Source organism: Diuraphis noxia, unplaced genomic scaffold, assembly GCF_037042655.1.
Source record: "Diuraphis noxia isolate RWA-SAM2 unplaced genomic scaffold, SU_Dnox_SAM2 contig0003, whole genome shotgun sequence".
In the NCBI taxonomy this organism is placed as follows: domain Eukaryota; kingdom Metazoa; phylum Arthropoda; class Insecta; order Hemiptera; family Aphididae; genus Diuraphis; species Diuraphis noxia.
This window is the reverse complement of record NW_028301713.1, coordinates 31,502,118-31,526,097: the sequence shown is the minus strand read 5'-3', so window position 1 is coordinate 31,526,097 and position 23,980 is coordinate 31,502,118. Positions and strand designations below refer to the sequence as shown.

The following is a 23,980-nucleotide window of genomic DNA, read 5'->3' as shown; positions in this document are numbered from 1 at the left end:
TTATTTATTTATTTTTTTCGATTTATTATAGTAGGTTTAATTTGTGAGGGATAGCAGATTCCGGCACCATTTGCGTTTTAGGAGTCGGGGGGGGGGGGAGAGGGTGTAGCAAGATTTTTTATTAGTGGGTTTTGGTTTGATAATAGTCGATTTTGGAAACGTTATTGGTAATGTATTTTCGCTAAAAAAGAACTAAACATTTTTTTTCATATAAATATATTGATATAAGTGATCTATATCTTCATCATAAATCTCCAATAAATATACCAAAGTATTATTAATTTTGAATAGTTTTTTTTTTTTTTGTATTATTATGTTTGTGGATAAATGTATTCAATGAAAACTGAAATTAACTGTAATAAATATATTGATTTGAAAAATGATACATTACAATAGTGAAAATGTATTTATTTTTATGCGATGGTTTGTAAATTGACACTTATTTAAACTTAAATATTACAGTTTTAAAAATGAACGAAAGAATTATTATTAAATGAAATTAAAATTAATATGGTTTACTTACAAAATATTATAAATTCCTCGGGTTTTGTAATTGAAACGTCAGCAATTTGGTGACAATGTTTGTATTCATTATAAATATGAAAAAGTTATACTACATTAAACTTCATAATACTGCAAGATAAAAAAATATATATTAGACTTAAATAATAATTTATTCTATTTTCTAAAATCCTGCATTCAAAATTTTCGTTCGTTTTAAACTAGGTACATAATAAACATAGCAACTTAATATATTATCCTAATACATAAGTTTTTTCATCACTAATAGTTGGTAATTTTTTTTTATACAAATTGACATTACTTATAAACTTCACCATGTTAAACAGTAACATTATAACATATACCAAAATAAATTAACTTAATGTAATATAATGAGTTTTAAGTTATTTATGTTTGGTTTAAAAAATTGTCATCAATGTAATTTTTAATTTGTAAGCAAATTATCGAAAAAAAATGTTTGCTTGTCAAAATATTTAGTTGAATTTATTTTTTTTGAATTTTCTAATTTTTTCATTATTAATGTAGGAAAAGATATTTGAAGCAAATAGATTTTTATGTCTGTTTTGAGATGTAGCTTTCCTAGGACAAAGTTTGAATTACTACATATATAATAATTTATTGCTGAAATTTTTAATTTGAATTTTTTCTCATATTTTGACATTTTAAAATCTATTTTTTACGGTATTTCTAAAAATATTTTCGTTACGGCTTTTGAACTTTTACGAATTAAATTTTATTTTAAACAGACATTGATAAGCGTTTTTTTTTTAAATATTTAAGTTCCAACATAAATAACTAAATGAAATAATTAAAAAATTTTACTTGTCTTTAAAATTATGTAATACGAATATTATAAGAATATATTTTTAAAATTTATTTAGATATTAAGTATAATGCATATTTTAGCATATTTACTAGAAATATTAATTTTGAATGTTCTACTAAGATACTAAGATTTTACAGTGCATTAAATTCACAGCCTCAATTTTTTTTATTTATAGTATAAAATATCCTTAAATGATAAAAAAAAAGTTATGATATGCTCAAAGTATTTTTGGTCAGGTTACTAAAGTAATTTTATATATTTTGAAACATTAATTAATCATTACATTAGAACATAAATTTTTAGTTGATCTATCATATTCTCTAAAACACAAACTATATGTTCTTTTTAAAGTGATCGCCAACTATTGTTTTAATTTTAGTATTATGTTTATATAATATAAAAACTGTATTAATTAATTAACATATTTTTACTGATCAGCTATTAACTATTTGGATAGTTGTTATAATTTTTTTGACTTTAGTACATTTTGAGCTTCGAAGATTTTATAGGTTGGGTTGTATTTTAGTAGACATATTTGGTTTATTAAATGGTTTCAGTTGGCTTGAGTAGTTTATTATGTTCATTTATTGTTAAAGGTTTTACTTTTAAGTTATAATCGATTTCACAACCTTTCTAGTTGGTATATATTATATAATATATTCTAAACTCGCAGTTCAAATTTCTTCACTGGTTAAATATTTTATCGGTAGTTTTTGTATCATTATGTGGGAAAGGGTATACAACCGCCGTGCGTTGCCTGTTCTCAAGTGATTTATTGCTCTTTCATTTTTTCTTGTTATCCTCATACCTCCATATCTAGTATCTACTGTAGAGTCTGGTTTTGATTCTTTTAGTTAATTTTATTTTATTTATACACTTTACGGCCTTTTGATATATCATTAGTTTCTTATCTCATAAACTGAATTATACATTTATGTTTTGTCTTGTCAGGATATGTTCTAAATTCTGAAACCATTCACATAAATGTTTTAATATAGTCATGAAGAATTTTATTTCCATAAAGCTAATCTATTAATCATTAAATACTAAGTTTTATTACCTATACTAGTATATTTTTTATTTATTGATTTAATTAATTAAACATTATTTGTTTTAATAGTTGCTTTCTTTGGAGATTATAACCTCTATATATTTAAACAATTAAATTGTTTTTACTCAAATAATAACTATAAATATTTATTAACATTATTCTACTGTAGACAATATAAAAACTACCTTAAAAAAATACTTATTTGAAGTTAAGTTTTGATAATGTCTATGATACACATTAATTGTTAAATTAGGTTTGTGTATAGTTTGATGATGAAAGAGTTTTCCAGTTTCCAATGGCACTAATTTTATGTAGGCGTATTGATAACCTCGTTATTTCGCTACCATAATTATTTTTCTAACACCATATTTGGTATCAAAAATGATGAAAATGTACCTAAACATAATATTAAAATCAATAATATTTTTTTTTACTTCAAGGCTAGTGAATAATAAATTATTATGCAGTATTCATGAACATGATTGCCTCATACTCTATTTGACTGCCATTTTTTGTTTCATGTATAATGATAATATAATGGAATTTATTGATATGGATACAAATATATGATATTGCATATATATTATAGGATAATGGTATTATAAAATATAAATATTAAAATCTGTAAATCTATAAATATTATATTATATGATTGCATAATTTAAAACTATTATAAAATACTGCATCGTATTTGCAAACATATTTAAATATCTCCATGTTAATAATAATGTATTCTTACATTTTAGAACAAGAGGATTGTATTCCATAACCACATTAAAAAAGGATTTAAAAATGTACTCACGTTTGTAAGTAAAGCAAAATATTTATCTTAATGTTGTATTGAATATTTTATTGTAACAATATTCTGGACATTGATCTTATACAGGGGGATCTATTTAAGTGGGTACACTAATTATCGCGAATAATAATATTATAATATAATTATAATAATATAATAGTATTAACCTTTTTTGAATTTTTTTTTTTTAACTTTTAAACTTTTACGTTATGTTTTTCTAAAACCAAATAATATTTAATTTTTTTCACCTTTATATTTATTGATGAAACCACAATTAATTTTTGATTTTCAAATGGTAAAATAGAATAAAAATATCATGGTATAAAACCAGTTTTATTAAAAATTTTAAGTAGAAAAATAAATGGTAATGATTAATATATTAATTTGTATATAAATTATTATACATCATTATGTGTTAGCAATTTTTTATTTAAAATGTATTTTAAGTTCAATCAGTTTTGTTACTTCAGTAACACCATCAAATGTTTTTCAAAGTTTGATACACAAAAGCTGTTTTATTCTTAAAATTATTAGCTGACACCATACCACATAGGTACCTAATTTAATATCATATATTATTAATTATTACCATCTATTTGGACCCAACACGATGGATGCCTATTTATTTATACCTTCAATATACCTAAAAATGTAATGTTCTTTTTTAAGAAGTCGTATATATGTACTAAATACAGATAATTTTAGTTCTTAATAATAATTATTGTGCCAGAATGCAAAATTTAAATATATGCAACTTATAGTACAAATATACTTAGCCAGATCGCTTGAGTGATATATAACAAAATCTTATAATTTTCTAAATCCCGTTAAATTTTAAAATGAGAACAATGGCAAACAAAAATGTTGTTTCCAATATATTATTTTGATAATTGAAGATGCTACAAAATAATTAGGTATTTAAACATATTTTTTACAGTTTAATTATTTGGTTATATTTATCCTTTCTTAACTTATTAGATACACAACTACTCAAGTTAATTTTAAATAAGTTAAAAAATCAAGTCTGGAAGAATAATCTGAATTCCAGAAGAAAACTAATATTATAATTATAGAACCTGTTACGGATTTATCAAGATAAACCTTAGTCTTCAGTGGTAATAGGATAAAATTCTGTGATGATAAAATTTTAATTTTTAAATAATTATCTGTGAAATTATGATTAAAATAAATTTTTCATATTGTATGTCCAATTAGTTGATAAGTTAATAAATGATTAGGTTAAAAGTACAATAGTAATCTTTAATTAATTGTTATTTATTTTGTTACCTTGAATTCACTCATTGCTCTTGGTCTTTACAATATTATCGGAAAAATAATAAAAACCACCAATACTTTGAGGAGCTGTATATTGCAAACCAATCAACGAAAAATAAAAATGTTAACGTGTAAATTCATGAAAAAAATGGATTTATTAATTCAAGATATTTTTATTACTTATATGTTACCGTTTGAAAATCAAAAGTTGATAGTGATTTCACTTATAAACATAAGGGTGAAAAAAATTTAAATATTTTACGGTTTTAGAAAAAACATAAACCTAAAGCTTTGCTCTACAATTAGTTTCAAGTTAAAATATTAGAATTCAATTACAATGTTAAATGTCGATTTGGAAAATAAAAATTATTTACTAAGCACAAATGATGTGATGCAATATAGTTAAATAATGGTAAAATGAAAAATATAATATTTTTTCGTTAAATTAATAATGTATTTTAAATGTTTTAGGGGATATAGGATGATTAAAAATGGAAAATATGTGGGCTTATGAAGGGATAATTTAGAATACATAAATATAAAATGGATAGTGTCACATATTGAAGGTTTGTCGTAGAGTGTTTACGGGAGAGGGGGTACAGTTCTATGAGCCAAATTAGGTGGTTTGTTTCACAACTATTTATTCATAATTTTGCTAGACATTCTGATGTTAGACCAATGCTAGGGGGGCTGGAATATTGTGAAGTTAGTTTGTTTGTCAGTGAATTTATTACAAGCTTTTCTTGTATGATCGGGTACCTGAAGAAATTTAATATAAAAGTCTGTCTCGGTTAGAGAACGTCAAAGATGTTTGATCTTGGTTACATGAGTAGAAACGTTAAGATTAAAACATAAGTGTACTACGAAGAGAGCTTGATGGCAGACAAGTGACCTAGTGTCCATATTTAATCGAATGAGTAGACGTCAGTGAAGCACAGCGGCCGTATATAAATAATAAAATATTATTTTATCGCAGCGGAATAGTTTCTATTTAAACCCAGCGGCCGGTCAGTTAATAGACCATATGCGCGTTGTGTTGTTTAAAAATAAGGGTTGAAATACATCTAACGGAAATAAAAACTAAAATCCAACAAACGTCAAACGTATAAATAAATAAAGCCCTCGCTCGCAGTCTGTGAACCTGCGGTGGTCGGATTGGCCTTTTATCAATGCGTTGCAGTGCCGACGGTGCGTGGTTCAGTGCATTTCCGATTCATTACGCCGAGGAAAAAAAATGTTTCAACTAGTAATGCTGTGTAAATGAACAAAAGTGTGGTATTACAACACGGTATTAGTTGGTTTTCTCGTGGTACCGTTGTGAGTGATAAAATCAATAAATCGTTGATTATTAGGAGGTGCGCAATTGTGAATCATGAAATAATTAATATAATATTACAACGTTCGAATTTATATGAACCAACCGATGTATGACACTAAACATTTTTATACTCCTTAAATATATTTTATAATTTAATACTGCATCAAGTTATGTTTATTTAAGCAAAAAAAAGAATAGGTACGTTTGTCTATTTATATTTAACTTTTCAAGTACAGATTTTAATAAGACTATGTACATTTTTAAAGACGTAATAGATACTATTGTTAACAAATTATATAGATCTACGTAAAATTAAATCAAATACATAGAATAAAGATCTACTTAAAACTTAAGAATTGAATAATAATAATTTTATTACAACTTATAGTAATATAAAACATAATAGTTGGAAGTAAAGTCAATGGTGCTAACGTGTTTTTTTCCGAGGTGCTAGAAAATTGAGTGAATTAACTCGATTTCTATACTGAATTACCATGTTAGGCCAGACTTAAATTTTCGAACACAGTTTTAACAAGTTTTGTCAAATATATTTCAACAATTTTTCAGTGAATTTAGATATATTATGTTATTAAAATATAATATAATATATGATAATATTAAATAGTAAATATATTTAGATTTTGTACTTGAACCTTTTAAATGGTTTATTATTTGTATTATTTATAAATTATGAAATATAATATTTAATAACTATATTAAATAATAAAATGAAACTTATAGCATATAGATACATCATAACTGATCATAGTTTCATTTTAAATAATTAATTTTTCTAGTATGAGAAGGCAATCAGCATGGAATTATATATTTCGCAAACATACTAGAAAATCTAAAAAGCTGAAAATAACTACGTATTTTAAAAATTGAACAAATCCTTGGCACATTATAATCAATAATTTTTTATTCGAAATAAAATAAAATATTGAACTGTTTAACTTACAAATTTGCTATAATTTTCATATACCTACAACACTTGATACCTTGTGTAATTATTATGAACATTCGTTTGTTAGAAATTCGGCAATAAATTTCAATACATAATTTAATAAAATATAATATAATTCCTATAAGTTCTAATTCGTCAATGCGTTATAATATTATGATAATATATTGTTTTTCTACTCAAATTATTGTGTTTCAGCTTCTCACAATAAGAAGATATTGGAGGAAATATTCACTTTATCACGCAATGTAGGAACTGTATCTAACAGATTTTTATATTAACGCATATACTACTTGAATGCATAATGTATACGAAATTTTATTTAGCACTTTACCATTACTTTGGACACTATATTATCATATAATACAAACAATTGTATAATGTTCCACGTGTTTATTTTTTTTTTTTTATGATCACATAATATTAATTAAATTAAAGCTGTATTATTCGTACATGCCTTAAAGCCCCTTGATTTTTCTAATTTCATGTATGAAAAATATTGATAACAAACACTATCATGTATTTTTATAATAAAAATAAACTATTCTGTACAGTTGTTATACTTATTCATAATTAAATATCTATATTTCTATAGCATGCGAGACATTATAAAAATAATTATTTAAATACAATGGCACTAGTCTAAACATTAATTTACGATATACAGTTATTAAAAACAAATTGGTATGCAAAAAAAAATTTTATAAAACGTGAAGCATATATTACTACATTTTTGACTTGGTTTTTACTATGGTCACAAAAAATCTATTGTAGTATTGCATATTGTACTAAATTTATAATATTTATTTTTTATATGTAGGCGTATAACTATCTCGCCATGAAGTTCTATTACTGAATAGCTTCTTCAACCAAGCCAACTACGTCCTACTATACTTATATAACCCTAAATTTTGCTTATAGTAAATTTCTGTTACAGATTGTACAAATTAAAATAAATATGTAAAAAAAAAAAATATTTAGGTACGTTACATTTGAAATCATCAAAGTCACAAAATAGACAGTAATTTCAATCTATGATATTTTTTTATAATCTTTGGTTAAAATTATGTAACGTACACAACTCATTTAAATAGAGTTTTGGTTTGTGCTTATATTGTATCCGAATTTCATCCATTACATGGAATAATTACTGTTTTACAATTCGTAAAATAATCACAAATTAAATGATAATGGATGAGCTTATTTTTATTGTTATTTTCATAATTATATACAATTATTGATTTAAATAACCATAAGATGCTATAATAAATAATAGCGGAGTTTGTAAAGATTATAAATGATATGAATAAAGAGAGGAAATATTGCTTTATGTGTATTATTTAAATACAAAAAATATGCATACGTTATAAAGTAATATCCATTATTCTAATACCATAATTTAAGTATATATTATGTGAAATAAATTTATTCATTCAATGTTTGTTCTGATAACAAAGTTGATATTTGAATCAAAAAGTTGTTTATTATATCCATTTTTTGAAGATTTAACAAAGAAAATATTTAATACACTATTTTTAATTATTTAAAATATGAAAATAAAATAATTTTATTATTATTATTATACATTCAGATTATTTAACTGTGTTATCCACAATTCCAATATTTGTTAATTGATTCAAATTCAAAAATGATCCAATTTTAAATAAATTTAAGAAAAACGAATAACGTAATTTCATAATGTGGATGCTGTATAATAATATTAAATAAAATATGATCATACAAGTAAAAATATTAACAACGAGAACACTATATTTAAATTTTAAAGTCTAAAATGATATATAACAGGGGTGGCGAATCCATGGCACGCGTGCCAAAAGTGGCACGTTTATATAATTTCAATGACACGCAAACAATTAAAATTGTGAAAAATTATGATATTCGTAAAATTTTGCTTCTAAAAATTTCAAAAAAAAACTATAAACATTTTAAAAATTATAATATTTCTATGTAAAATTGAATATGTTACTATATTTATTATGTTCTATTTAGTGTTAACAATCTTCGGGCACGTAAAAAAATTGTCAAACTTTTGATTGCAAAAATTTGGCACTAGACCTAAAAAAGGTTCGTCTCCCGTGATATATAATTATATTTAATTGCCTAAAAAAATGTAATTATCCTTTAACGAAAAAAAAAAGTTTATAGATTCTGTTTTGTATTGCATTCCTAGTTATTTCTTAACTATTTTATTATAAACGATACACATTATGCATATAATATGTTGTGTCCAATATACCTAATAAATAATTGCATTTATTTAGATATGTATAGATGGAATCAAACTTCTGTTAATTGATTAACAATGTTTTAGTGAATTCATGATGTGTCTACAAAGTTTCATGAATTATGCCATTTAAAAGCTTTTTCTCGTAATTTATGTCTTAAACATTAGTTTTCACTTAAACTCTCTGTTTTATTGAAATTATAATATTCTGTGTTACAAAAATACTAAACGATATTCGTTAAACACATAAAAAGCATTTACGTGCGTTTCCTTCCGCAATATCGTTAGGTACCTACTGGTTACTGTACAGTGTACGTGTTAATTATTAAGGTTTGGAGTATTATATTGAAGGTAAATTATTTAGAAAAAATCATCTGGGCAATATAATCAATCGACAATAATTATATTCCTTGGATAGTAATAACCAATATGAATCATACACATGGTGTAGACGTAGAGACATATTAAATTAGTAAAAAAAAGTATTACCAATAGGTTTTTTCCTCTACACAAAACTCGTTTTATTTTAATCGTATTGTAAATATCAAAGGTGTTTGTTGTAATAATTGTATACAGATTGTAAATTATCTAAATAAAAAAAAAAATCATGCATAGTCTAAGTTGGTTCAATCCATTGTCAGCGAATAATATGAATAGCCAGTAAATGTTATTCATCGATTTCGACCATAATAATATAATAATAATAATACTCGTATTATAGATTTATTGTTTATATATTGTAATGTTATGCTCACATATCTTTATAACGAATTATATAAATTTAAAATATTAACAACAATGTTAATAACAAATAACGGCCAGCCTGTTGCACGTCGAAATCGGGCATTCCCAATGAAACTATTGTCATAGATAGAAATAAATAATCAATGATATAAGATCACGAATTAAGAAATCAGCATGTATACATATATCTACTTGCAATGGTAAGGTGTAGGACGTGTGACTTTCTTATATGCCACCATACAAAAGGTATTAACTGTCGGAAAGGTTGTTTGGTGTCAAGGAAAAATCTACATCTCGGATGCATAAAGAAGTCTTTTGACCAGGCCACCTGCCTCTCTCTAGTTAGCATGTCCGTGTCGTCCCTTCAAACAGTGCACGAGGACTATTAACAACAACAACAACCTTCGAATACAAAATCCTGAGAGCGAAAACTGGACTCTTTATGTTGAGCTATTGGTGCGTTTAATTACTTCGATTCGAGTGTTTTGAGTAATAGTTACCTAAACTTTTAAATCATAGACCATATATATACCTGCGAGTCAAGTATAGCGTTAATAAAATATTTTATATTCATATTGCATTTATTTGATTGGTGTTATATTATTTTGAATGCAATTATATTTTACTATGTGTTAGATTTAAATTATCGAATACACAATTTCAATAACCCTCTGAACACCTGGAAGTAGACAATTAAAGCGCAATTTTAGTATTTACACCTGGTATCATTCTCTAGCACTTATAACTTATAACTTATAAGTTATAAGTGTAGAGAACGACACAATTCTTCAACATAAACTACCAATTATAATTTTTAATATAAATATTGGCAGATGCCTTATTTATATTCTTATTCACATTTATAATTATTTTTATATTTATATTTATTTATACTTATTTTATTTTATTTTCTATTTTTGCGTTATTACCTACAATATTATACTTCAACAATGTTTATTAAAAATTTTATATAAGTTTAACACGATACGCTTTATTAGTTTATTACTGTTATTTAATTTTTAACTCCTTAACTCTTTATTAAAGACAATTTTTCAAATTTTTATAAATTAAAAACAACATTTTTAATAATATTATGTAGAATTTAAGTAATTAAAAATCAATAAATCTGGTTTCCAATATTTTAAAACTGTTTATAAATTATATTATGACTTCTACTTATTTTTATTATACTCTAGATAAGAGTATATTTTCAAGCTTTAAACGTTTGTACTAATTTTATTTATTTTATATGATTGATATTAATTTTCAGAAATATTATACTTTTAAAATAGAGGGCAAGTGGATATAGCTGTGCAATAGATGTAAAGTGGATTATCGTAATAGACTTGTTAAATTTAAGTTAAATGATAAATCATTGCGTACGAAAAACTATTCGGAACGATGAGGGCCTGTCATTCTACTTGAATAAGTATATCTTATGATATGATTGTCATTAATGTTATTTATTTTACTATTCATGTTGCTATAGGTTAAGTAGTTAAGTAACATTTTTCCCGAAACATTGTATTTGAAAAATATCTTTGTGAGTATAAAACATATTATAAGATAATTTAAATGTTAAACTTATGCATAATTTAAATACAAAACTTTAAAAACTTACACATTTTTTAAATTATAACAGAACAAGTCATTATTCTTTGTTTAAGTCTAATTTCATACAAATATGAATTCAGAACATATTTGAAAAAAATGTGTTTTTTATATTATTTTTTCCATTATAATGTATTTACTACTATTAGGATCAACCTTACACTCAATTTTTAGCCTTAGCTATAGAAATTGAATATTTCATACATTTTCAACTACACTATATTAATGTACTTATGCTTATTATGATTTTTTTTCAAAATATAAACTTCATAGTTAACAACTATGCTTAAAAATATGAATATATCTTATGAGTTATAACAATTTTTAAATTATAAAAAAAGAGGGAGACTATTTTCAAGCTTTTTACCCATCAAAATAGTTTTTAAAATAAAAACTAAAAAGTTGAAATTTTTAATGTGTAAATAACTTTAATAAAGAAAAAAATATTTTGAAAATGTTATCACACATAAGAAATTAGTGAAAAGTATAGATACGTACGAGTATATGGGCCAATGTACAGGCATTATTTCGACTACTTTTCGTGTATATAGACAAAAAAAAAAAATTCAAATTGAAATATTAATTATATATTTATCACTCCGTTCAGAATTTAAATATCATATAGCTTATAAATAAGTTTTCTGCCATTCATACTTAATATATAATTATCATCGTTTATTTTAAGAAACTGCAACAATGATAAAGGCGCAAATACGTAATTATTGTATAAGTGATATCGCACATTCGCTCATATTTGAAAACGCATACTAATTAAATAACTTTTAATTCCATTGGAGTTTATGTTATATTATATTATAATTATATTTTTGATTCTCTCGTAAAGTATTGTTGATTCACATCACATTTTATCACCTATATATGTAATTATTATTGTGCATTACATTAAGTTAACTCTGGAGTTATGTGCATACAGACGCCTTTTTGATTCGCATTAGGCTAATGCACATTAATTGTTTAATACGATTGTTAAAATCGAATTAACTCTAATGCATATTAACGATTTCATGTAAATGTGTGATTCGGATGAAAGTCTGTGTAAAATATTTTACGGCACTTAAAACTATACCTACATATAAATTGTTATAATTTATTATTATATATTTAATTCGTATAATAATATTATTTTTGGAATTTTGTTATAATAATAATACATATTATGTGCCAGCCGTGGTAAGGTGGTAATATAATATGATTCGTCAGGCCCGCAAAAGGTTCGACTATGAGACATGAGAGCCGTAAAAACGACGCTCCGGGCTAAATTTCAGTGGTTATGATGGCCAAAAATAATCGCACATCCGACATCATACGGACTCCTAGGGCACTTTTGTCTTTCACTTTAACAACAACAACAACAACAAAAACAATACCTAATAAAAATATATATTTTGTACGCATGTGTCTTTTACGCACATGCAATTTCATCTATTATACACGCACGCCCGGACACGTTACTATGATAATCATTACCTGCATAGATATTAAAATAATATTATATACAATAAAATATTTTTATTTTCTCAGTTATTGCAATGAAAATATTGAGAAGTTAATTAAACAACTTAAACACTCCGTATAATTATCCTGAAATTCGTGCAAAATCGATTTTCAAAGGTATATTTATTACTCCTCCCTCATGAAACGTGAAATGAGTGAAAATCACAGCAACGCAAATAGTACTTAGAATAGAACCATACATTCTAGAGGTTTCAATAGATATTTGATGTATGGTGACATTTCAATTTTCACAAATTGCATATTTATTTACATATTATTATTAATATATAATTACAGTTTGATCGTGTTTATATCATAATTTCCTTTGTTGGAAGTTTATATGGAGTTTATAATCATTTATCGACAAATTTATCTACGTTCACTACGAATTTCGATACTTTTAATTACCGGTGACTTTCAACACTTTTTAATAAACAAAATCAACATTAGTATACAGTATAGGACATAGGTATAATACTTATAATAATTTTGTACAGTGCGCATTATACAGAGTGATTGTAATAACAGCGAACACTGATTGTAATATTGAAAAGTATAAACTGTTTAATGGGACATATAATTCACCCATGTAACTTAAATGATTTTCTTTATTGCTCTTATTCTTTTTATCATCCTTATACCTATTTGTTGATAATATATTATAGTCTCATGTTAGTTGTGAACCACAACCCATATATCGATTGTTTCATAGTCTGGTTAATTATACGTCAAATATTAAAGTGATCCAATAATACCCCTGTATATAATATTATATTATACGTGGTATTATATAAGATTAATTCCAGTATAATATATTAAAATCGGTTATCGGTGATGGCGTGTGGCTGCGGTGGTACCATCGCCAGGACCTACATAGCTACTGACCTACAGCAAAACTGAAGTAAATTAACCGCGTACCTGTGAAAATAAAACCACCAGCGGTGAAGTCTAGTGATGATGAAAAAGAGAGTGGCTGAAATGATGGACCAGAAGATAATTAAATACAAAAAGTCGGCGGGTGCAGAAATATTTAACACAGCAATATAATTATAATAAAACGTTAACAATCGTGGAGTAAGTTGAACGGTTTGTACAATTTATACTTTGTGTCCAGCCATCGTTGTATACGACATTACCTTGGGATAACTATAGTTCACACCAAAATAATCATAGCGTAAAATCACAATAAATGGATTTTGTACAACATACTACTTGCACAACATTAATATCAATCTAGATATGCGTTGTTATTCCAAACGTTAGAAATTCTCGAGAAATAGCATCTGTAGTATTATATTACGCCACGCCTGTCACTTCCAGCAAATTCAGGTAAACAACAAGAAATTTAATATTGTGATGAAAATAGTATTAATTTACTTTAAAAGTATAAAATGTGATCATCATGCCTGGTGACGTTGTTTGGATATCTTTATTTCTGATGAGAATTATTATAATAATACGAAAGCTACAAAAAAATAACTTTGTAAGTTAATAACTAATAAATAATGAATTGCATATTTTGAAAAAACGACTCAATTTTGTTATACTAAATATACAAAGAGTGTCATGGTGCTGTTATTTATCATTCATATCCACCCACCAAGTAATCTAATATAGGTACTTTTCATCTACCCATATTCTGCTCAGACTTAAAAATTAAACAACCATTTGAATACAACTTAATGAAAATTAATTATAAAACTTTTAAAATATTTACATAAGTTATCTCTATAATTGTTTTTTTAAGATTCCAAAGAATCGTGAAAACAAGTTTTATATTTTTTTATCAAGCTTATAAAATTTAGGTAATTTAAAAATATTATACTTTTGGTAATTATAATTATTTTGAATCTCCAATGCAATAATAATTCGTCAAAAAATTAGCAAAGATCCCTACAATTAGAATAAAACTAAAAAGAAGGCAACCTGTGGTTTTTACAATATATGAGTACGTTAAAATATTTATAGAATACGTAAGTAGTATTGTGACTTATGATCTGGTGCTGTACGTTTTTTCAGTTTTATTTTTTTAGATTCTGAGCGGAGCGAGGAATGTATTGATTTTACCATGATGTTTGTGTTTTTTTGTGTCTGTCATCACGTTTTGGGGCAGTAAAAGTGCTTCGACTTTCGACTTCAGTACCTCGTTCGATCAGAAAGTGAATCTAGTTGGTACTTTGGGTGTTCAAAAGTAAAAAAATTCACAATATTTTTCTTAATAATTGGGATAAACAAACTAAAAATTAAGAAAAAAAACGGGAATTTTTACGCACAATCAATTTTGGTTTTTGATGTAACTTTAAAACAAATGACCTATGCTATACTTGAAATTTTCACCTAATGTTTATATAAGTATATTATATCCACCATACAAACTTCAAAAAATTTCAACTTAAGTTGAACCAGTTATAGGCATATACAATTTTCGATCTTTATTATTTGTTTTTTTTTTTAAAATTAATATAGATAAAAATGCATTTGTTGGGTAGAAAAGCTTGAAAATTTAATACAAGGCTCCTAACATATTGTTACAATAGCAGTTGAAAAATAAAATAAAATCACTGTCACAATTTTATTTCTATAAGCATTCAAAGTTTGAATTTTGACAACATATGTAAAAATTACGAAAACTCACAAATTATTTTATGCTAAAAATTCATAAAAATTTTCTTTTTAAATCTAATATTTGAAAATTTATAATAATCTATAATATATCTTAGACAGATAAACCACTTCCACTCAGAATCGTTTTTTGTATACAATTATGATTTTATATTCATCCAAGGTTTTTCATTTTTATTTAATTTAAGCAGGCCAACTATTAGCTGTTATTTGTAGGTTTTTAGTTGATATGTTACTGTGGGGTAGGGGATTGCGGTTCTAAGGTTGGTTTTTGGACACGTGTGTGTATGTGGTCGAAAATATACCACTAAGAATCCGGTTGATCACCAATCCAGGAATTAGTGGGCATCGGCCGGTGCTTATACCCTCAAATCACGTTTCACGATTGAATTCAACCACCGCGCTCGCCAAGTAACAATACCTGCCGTTAATGTCGATGAGTTCATAAACTAAATCTTGGTGTATTAATTTGAAAAATATTATCGTAACTGAACCTGTGATTAAATGTTCACAAAAAGCTCCACGTGTAATGTACAGCATTTTCGTGTTTTAATTTATTTATTCACAAACGGGCGTATTATATATAATATATATAATAGGTATTTTTAATTATTTGGGTAGACTACCAAAAATTCTGAGGTAAAAAAATTCCATTATATATAATTATATGAAAGGAAAAATGCGTTGTGATGCACAATCAAACGTTACAATTATTACCAATAATATGAACTAGTATATGAAATTTTCATCAAATCTAAACTTACTATTAGAACGTACGCTGAGTACCACATGTGTAATAGTGGTATAAAAAATAATATTATGATAAAATAAATGTAAATCTCTCAAAATAATATAATATTATTAAATATAAAACTAGATATTATAAATCTATCAGACATAAGCAGAACGTATATTAGGTAGATACATAACAATTTTTAGAATATTGAATCTTATAGTTGTTAGGTTGTTATATTTGTCTAAAATATAAAATTTTGGCTCACTAAAGACAGTATTTGTTACTTATACGCTCCTATTACATAACATAAAAGTAATTAAACTAAATTCAAAGATTTTTAAGTAAAACATCTGTTATTGTATTATGCGTTTTATGTCATATAAGTTTAGTTCAATTGGTTCAAAGATTTATCTCACTTTTATTCATAAGATAGTAAGTTGTCTCATAATGAATTAATCAATTTGAATAATTATATAGTAATACATTTTAGGTTTAATATATATTGTTAATAGTAATCATTAATGTTGGAAGAAATGCTTAAATAAAATGTCACGACTAGAAGTACGAATTCGGACAAATTATGTCCCTACTTAACATAAAAACTGTGTGCGAAAAAAAATTTTTTTTTTGATAAAGAGGGCTATGGAAATTAAAAATGTCTTGACTGTGTTGTATTTTTATTCATTCATTTCTTTATTAAGCTTAGCGAAAGAAATGTGTATATTGAGTATCTAGTATAATAGCAGCTACATTGTATAATTATATACATCATAATATACACTTATATACACTGTCTAATTATGAATTCAAATTATACATTTTATTATCATATTTGTTTGATTTTAATTAGGTACAAATACAAATAACAAAAATTTTAATATACACTACTGGTTATTGTCCATACAAATGTGTTATTTGAAATAAATCATAAGATTTTTGTTTTCTTTCCGATTAAATTTAATTTGATGCACAACATTCAAATTATATACTTATAATATAGTACTAAGCACCATAGATTGAAAAAATGTTATATTCTAAAGAAGACGATCAGATAATAGGTAATGTTGTTAACATTAATAATATGGTCTTCTTTAGTGAAGATGAAATCATAAATCTATATAAACTAATTTACTCAATATTCCTCGATTGGGCTCTAATAAAGCTAATTGTCAAAACTACGATACTAACACCGGTTTTTACTATATTCGGTTAACAACCGCATGAACAATAAGAGGTCATTTTGTTTTTTCTTCATTAATTTAATTGCAGACGGAATCTGCTCGAAACGGATTAAAATAATTATTAACTGTATTAATATGTTTGGTATTACCTATAGAAACAACCAATACTGGTATATTAATATAGGTACCCAAAAAATTGAGTGTGGCAGTTAATTTATTTAATACATTTAATTATTAATGAATTCATATTGTGCTAAAATGAAAAATCTTCAATACGGACTTGTGTTCTTATGCAAATCTGGCAACTTACAACGATTATCTGATTAATAATTATTTTGCTTATTTTATATATATTTTTTATGAAATATAAGTAAAATAAACTCCAAGTTGTAACAGTATAATATCTCATCTCGACTAGTTTATATGAAAAATTGAATTTTTGTTGGTACCTATTCGGTTATTGTTGAATAATATAAGTTAAAGATATTATTTAATATCTAATCTTTAAAAATGTTTGTTTTTTTTTTTTATTGATTTTAAAATAATAGTATACCTAATGTTTGGTGTGCATTGTTTAAAGTTTAAACATTTTGTAAATAACGTATATTTTTTTCTTATATTTAATATAATTTTAATAAATTATTACGATATAGCAAAACAGTGAAATTGCTTTGTTATAAAAGGCAGTAAAAAATCAATTGAATATATTATATAATAAAATTAATTTATTAATTTTATTTAATTAATTTATTATTTAAATAGTACGTAAAATAGCCCAATGTACAAATGTACAATACATATATTACATGTTTTATGATCAATATGACGTATTAATTAGTATATTAAATACAAAAAATAATAAAATATTTGTTGACAAAGGCAAGTATAAATCTATATAGTTATCATTATGTATATTTTACTAAGTTAATGAATTGAAAAGATTTTAATTACTCCAAGAATTAGCAAAAGATATCAAAAAGTTCTATAGGTAAACGAAATATATTTTTTGGAAGTGGTGAAATATAAACGAGATATAATATTACAGATATTATTATTAATTGTCATAATATATATTTATAATATTAATAATATTAATAATTGTAAGTAATTTACAAAGAACATTATTATCTATGATTGACTTCTTCTGTATTTTAAGGATCTTAATCTTAGATATTTGAGAATATTGTCATAGTTTAAAACTTTAAGTGAAGAGGCCTGTTAAAACTAATTTTGAAACACGTATATTGGATGACTTTACTATGAATTCCATTAATTAGCTCAAAGCGATTACTATTATATACAAAAATATTCTACATAATATGTGAACGTATAATAGTTGCACCTATAAGGATATTTTATTGTAAATGGGTCGTTAAAATCGGAACGATTGCGTTTTTTAATCAAGTCAAATACGAAGAGAGCATGTTTTCTTGTCAAAAATATAATATGCGGATAAAATAAAAGTATCGTATCAAATAAAACACTTTACTAGTTATTTAATTTAAAAGAAGTGGAATAAAACATGTTCTGAAAAATAATAATTAAATTAAATAATAATATGTACTCGTATTTAAATGGAAAATGTTGAAGTTCATTTATATTAAGAGACATGCTGTTTAGAACAGAATTTTTAATTTCAATTATAATTAACATTTTTTGAATGGAATGCAGATGCAAATAAAACGAGATCTCACGTTTTGATGGTTTGCTGCTGTTTTTTTTCATTATTTCTTTTAATATTTTTTTCAAATGTGTTTGATCTACTAGTAGATGGCTGATTTGATGGTGACCAGTCATGAATAAATTTTTGAGTTAGATGTCAAAATAAAATGTATTTACTTATGTTTTAATTTTTTTATAAGTGCCCTTATATATTTTGTAATTAATAATATTTTCTTCATGTGATGCTTAGAGTATTATTTACTTTGGGATATTTCTTGTATATGTATTGATTACCTTTTAAGGTAAGATAAATCAATTTTTTTAACCTAAAACAATTTAAATCTAAACCAAGATTAATGTATTACTTGGGGATATTTAATTTTTAATGGTCAAATTGCATTCCAGATAACATTTGTTTATAATTAATATTTTGACATAGATTCATTAATCGTATAATATTTAGGCGCTATAGTGTATTATTTGCACTATTATTACACAGTAATTTATCAATAATATGCTTTAATAGTAGTAGGTATTTATATTCTCTATTTTTTAAGTACTGAACTTATCAGGGAAAAATACAATAGCGTCGTTATGGGATAGTCAAAACTGTGGATACATATAATAATATTAGTTTTAAGAAATAACACATTTATGTCATGACTGAGCATCATAAATTTAGTGAAAACGTGTAGATAGTAATATTCTTAACGCATGTCAGTAACTTAGAACTGAAATCAACCACACGCTAGAAATTTTGTTGTAGGCGTTTCTGGAATATGGTACGCTATTATAAGTTATAACATTAAAAATATAAATAATAATACCTAATAATAATTTATATATTATGTATATTAATTTATACATATATAAACATATTATAATACAATATTATTGATGTATATGTAGATGTCGTATTTTTTTTTTGTTTACTCTAACTCGATTTAATTTTCATAATTTATCATTTTGATAATTATTTGAAGTATAATATAAGACTGGTGTGTCGGTCATTTCAGGATTTTAAGTTGGTTTCCACTTGTATACAAAAAATATTATATTATGTGATAGAAATTATGTGCGTGCTCAGAAACTACAGAAGCTCAAAGAATTTATTGCTGGCATGTAGTTATAATTCGTTTGGAATGTAATGAATACTCGTCTCTGTTTTGTATATTATGTTTCCCGCAAACACCTGTTCGCCGTTTTTCATTTAAGTGCATCATCTTTCAAACTTCGTTTTCTCTTATTTTATTTAATACACTTGTGTATACCCCACGTTTGGTCACACATGATTTTCCACCCAACCACACATTGTTCCTCCAACGAGCTCTGCGAATAAAATACACAATATTTAGGAATGTAACACATGCCAGTATTATGGCACACAAAAATATAATCTTTAAACAAAACTGTTATCCATGCAAATACAATATTTATATACAAATTGTTTTAAATAAATAATATTACTAACAAGGAAACAGAATATTCTGTATTTTTTTTTTTTGATTCATAGTTGTTGAATGTGTTCTACGATTTTAGGTGGATCAAGTCAATAAATGTATATTTCATATTATACATTATAGTGAATTTCATAAAAACTGTATTACATGGGTTATTATTAGTAGATGCTTATTTACGTAATTAACTTTTCAAATAACCAGGATCCAACTGATCACCAGATTATAAATTACCTAAAATTTTTTGAATTTTTTTTTTTAAAGTTCAAATAAAATTATTGTAATTCACAATGAAAAACATATTAAAACATATTAAAACAAAAATATAAATTTAACTTCTGCTTAAATTCAATATAATACTTTTAGTGATTAATCGAAGTAATTGTTTACAATTATAAATGTAATATGATTTAATGCGCTATATTAATACAGTGAAACCTCTTTTAACATACACCTCTCAATAGCGGACACCTCCAAATAACGGACGGAATTTTGGGAACGGTAAAATGTGTACTCAATGTATTTCCTCTCGTAATAGCGGACATCTCCAAATTGCGGACAACGTTTAAGCGACCGAGAGTGTCCAATATTTAGAGGTTTCACTGTATAACATTAAATAATATTTGTAAATTTTAAATACGAAATACTACAACTAATATTCGTGTAAATAAATTTAAATTTAGTATAATATTGCATTGTATTTACGTTAATATAAAAAAATATTTGACTAAAGGAACTAAATTGCTATACCATACTTCAATATTTAATTAACTTTATGATTTTGTACAAGTTTATAAGCCATATTAACTATAACTTGAAACACAAACAATCTCAGGTTAAGATATTAAGTGTTAATTAAAGAACAACTACCCATGGCAGCACTTGAGGTAAAACTAAATGGCTCTTCTCAGAATCTAAAATCCATATACAGTTTTAAGTCATACATAGATAAGGCAGAATTGCGCGATACGTAATCACGTTTCAGTAAGACAATGAAGTTTAAAGAAACATTTTTCATTACAACAACAAAAGATAAATTCAGACTGCAAGTGTGTGGTTACATGGTAAAGGATTTACTTTTGAACACACAGCTGTTTAAACAATCTACTATTTAACGTTAATGCAATATTGTTTTTTTCTAAATCAATTTTACTTAATGGTCCACGTGTGTCATAATTTAAAAATATTACAATTATAAAATAATTAATGGAAAAAATGTTGTAAGAAAAAAAAAATATTATTTGCAATAAAATACGGTGATTTGATCTTACAAGTACAAAATCATTTTTTTTTTTATAAAAGTGACGTTGCTTCAAAATATTTATTTGTTGAACTTTCATACTCTGTATAAAAATCATAAACCTTTTTAAATTACTTTAACAGTTAAAAGACAAATTTTTTACAAGTTACATAAAAAATATCAATTTCAACCGTTTAATATCGAAATCAACTAAATGGAAAAGAACATTTTATATTGAGAATATAAAGAATAATGAAATATTAATCAAGAATAACATAACAAATACGAACAAATTAATTTATAATCATAAATTATTTTGAACTTTGAAGACAAAATAATATTATATTATAATATAAATACTTATATAGTGATTATTTTATATTGATTTCCATAAAAGCATTTAAATACTAAAATATATAAATACAGCATTAAAATAAATAAATAAATTGTACATGATATCGAAATTGGTTTCTCGGGTTTCTCCTCATATTATTTCAAATGAACGGTGATCTAAAGATATCGTAAATTTGGTTGAATATAAAGATTTTTATCGTTTATATTTGAGTTTGTTTTTAAAAATCGATTAGAAACTTATATAACCAATATAAATAAGTTAGAAGTAATAAACAGAGATTCTATATTGATATTATAAAATTACTCCAAAATATTGACTTGATCAAAAATCTAAAAAACTGTCAATATTAACACAATAATATTGTATATGACATATTATGTCATTAAAAAAAACACATTCACAAACTATATTCTGTATGCCATGGTCTCATGGATATAATTTAGTTTTATGTGGCTTATTTTTGATATACCTAATATACCTAATCACTTTGCAATTTACATTATACACTAAATTACAGTATTACACTATACATTATACCAAGCCATCGACCAAATTTACCAAATTTACCATATTATCTTTAATTTGTTGCTATTTTAAATTTACTATTTCAAGTAAATTTATTTTTACTAACTGCGCCTACCTCAAAAATAAAAATAACACTTCATTGACACTCATTTTATACTTTATTTTGCGTAATTATTGCATATAAAAATATTGTCGTAGATAATTTAAGTTATAAAATAATAATATTACAAATTAACAACTGTAATAGTATATATATATTTTTAATCTATGAACGAAGCTTAAATTGAAACTCCTTACTAACTTTTATTTTTTACATTTAATGTATATTTTCAAAATGTTAATAAAATTTACTGAACACCTATATATTATGTATTATATTTTGTTTTAATATTTTATATCATAACATCACATAGTAATATAATATTAAATGTTACCTACGTAATTGATTATTTATAAGTTATTGTGGTACGCTAGCATGCATAAATATATTCTTATATTGTTGTAAAGCCAGATTAGTAGTGGATTCATATGTTTAATCCATGAATCCAAGTTATACAGTATATCTTAGATGTGAAATAATCATGAGAATATAGAAAACCAGATAAAACTTGTAAAGATGTCACCACCAAAAAGCCACCATTTGAACTTGTTGTATCCGTCTTACATGGTGAATTTATGTTCAGCTCAGCTATTCACATTTTGTTAGTTTTATCGTTAGAATAAATTTACGTAGTATGATCAATGTTATCAACAATAGTGTGTTGTAGAATTTTTTCGATAATTTAATTTTGAAGCTAGTAATAACAATTTTTACATTGTAATATTTGTCAAACTTACTTAAGTCACTTTATAATTAAAACTTAAAAAACACAAAAAAAATGTCGTTTCCTATAAGCTATAGTTTTGAAAATATTTGTCGATTCATTTTATTATAAAAATGTAAAGTGAACTTATTGCTGTACATACATTTGCTATGTTACGCACAATATGTAAGACGGATACAATAATTGATATGGGCGTAGCTATGAAAATATTATGCATCGTATAAATAATCATTCTCAACGTATATAGGTACCACAGAGTTTTACTAATTGTTATGAAAACATTTTTTTTTTTAAATTTTATATTTTCGGTATACATATGGCTTGAATGTATTTTCTCTAAGTTATTCTTTCTCTCTCTCTTTTTTTTATATCAATCGTTTGTTCTTCTGTTTAGAATATTCGTTTTGTAATCAATTCGGAATCGAACGAAAAACAGGAATCTTTAGTTCGTTGCAACTTTAAACATTTTAAAACTAGCCAGAGAAAAATGCTTTCAACCTGCTTTTTA

At 24.7% G+C, this 23,980-nt stretch overlaps 2 protein-coding genes across 7 annotated transcripts in view; one reads left to right on the top strand and one right to left on the bottom strand.

The window, feature by feature from the left end:
- LOC107163252 (pancreatic lipase-related protein 2-like) overlaps positions 1-7,260 on the top strand; it is a 39,735-nt gene extending 32,475 nt beyond the window's left edge. The window contains exons 7-8 of the mRNA XM_089223659.1: positions 3,146-3,205; positions 6,954-7,260. Of these exons, the coding sequence (XP_089079785.1) occupies positions 3,146-3,205; positions 6,954-6,966 (73 nt within the window). The 3' untranslated portion in view covers positions 6,967-7,260. The remainder of the gene's footprint in view (positions 1-3,145; positions 3,206-6,953) is intronic.
- Positions 1-23,980, bottom strand: part of LOC107163257 (ras-like protein rasC) — a 194,189-nt gene that overhangs the window by 86,109 nt on the left and 84,100 nt on the right. Inside the window, exon 3 of one of the 6 annotated variants that reach the window (XM_089223663.1) lies at positions 524-633. The exons of the other annotated variants lie outside the window; for them this stretch is intronic. The gene's annotated coding sequence lies outside the window, so the exon portion shown is untranslated. The remainder of the gene's footprint in view (positions 1-523; positions 634-23,980) is intronic. 6 annotated transcript variants of the gene reach the window in all.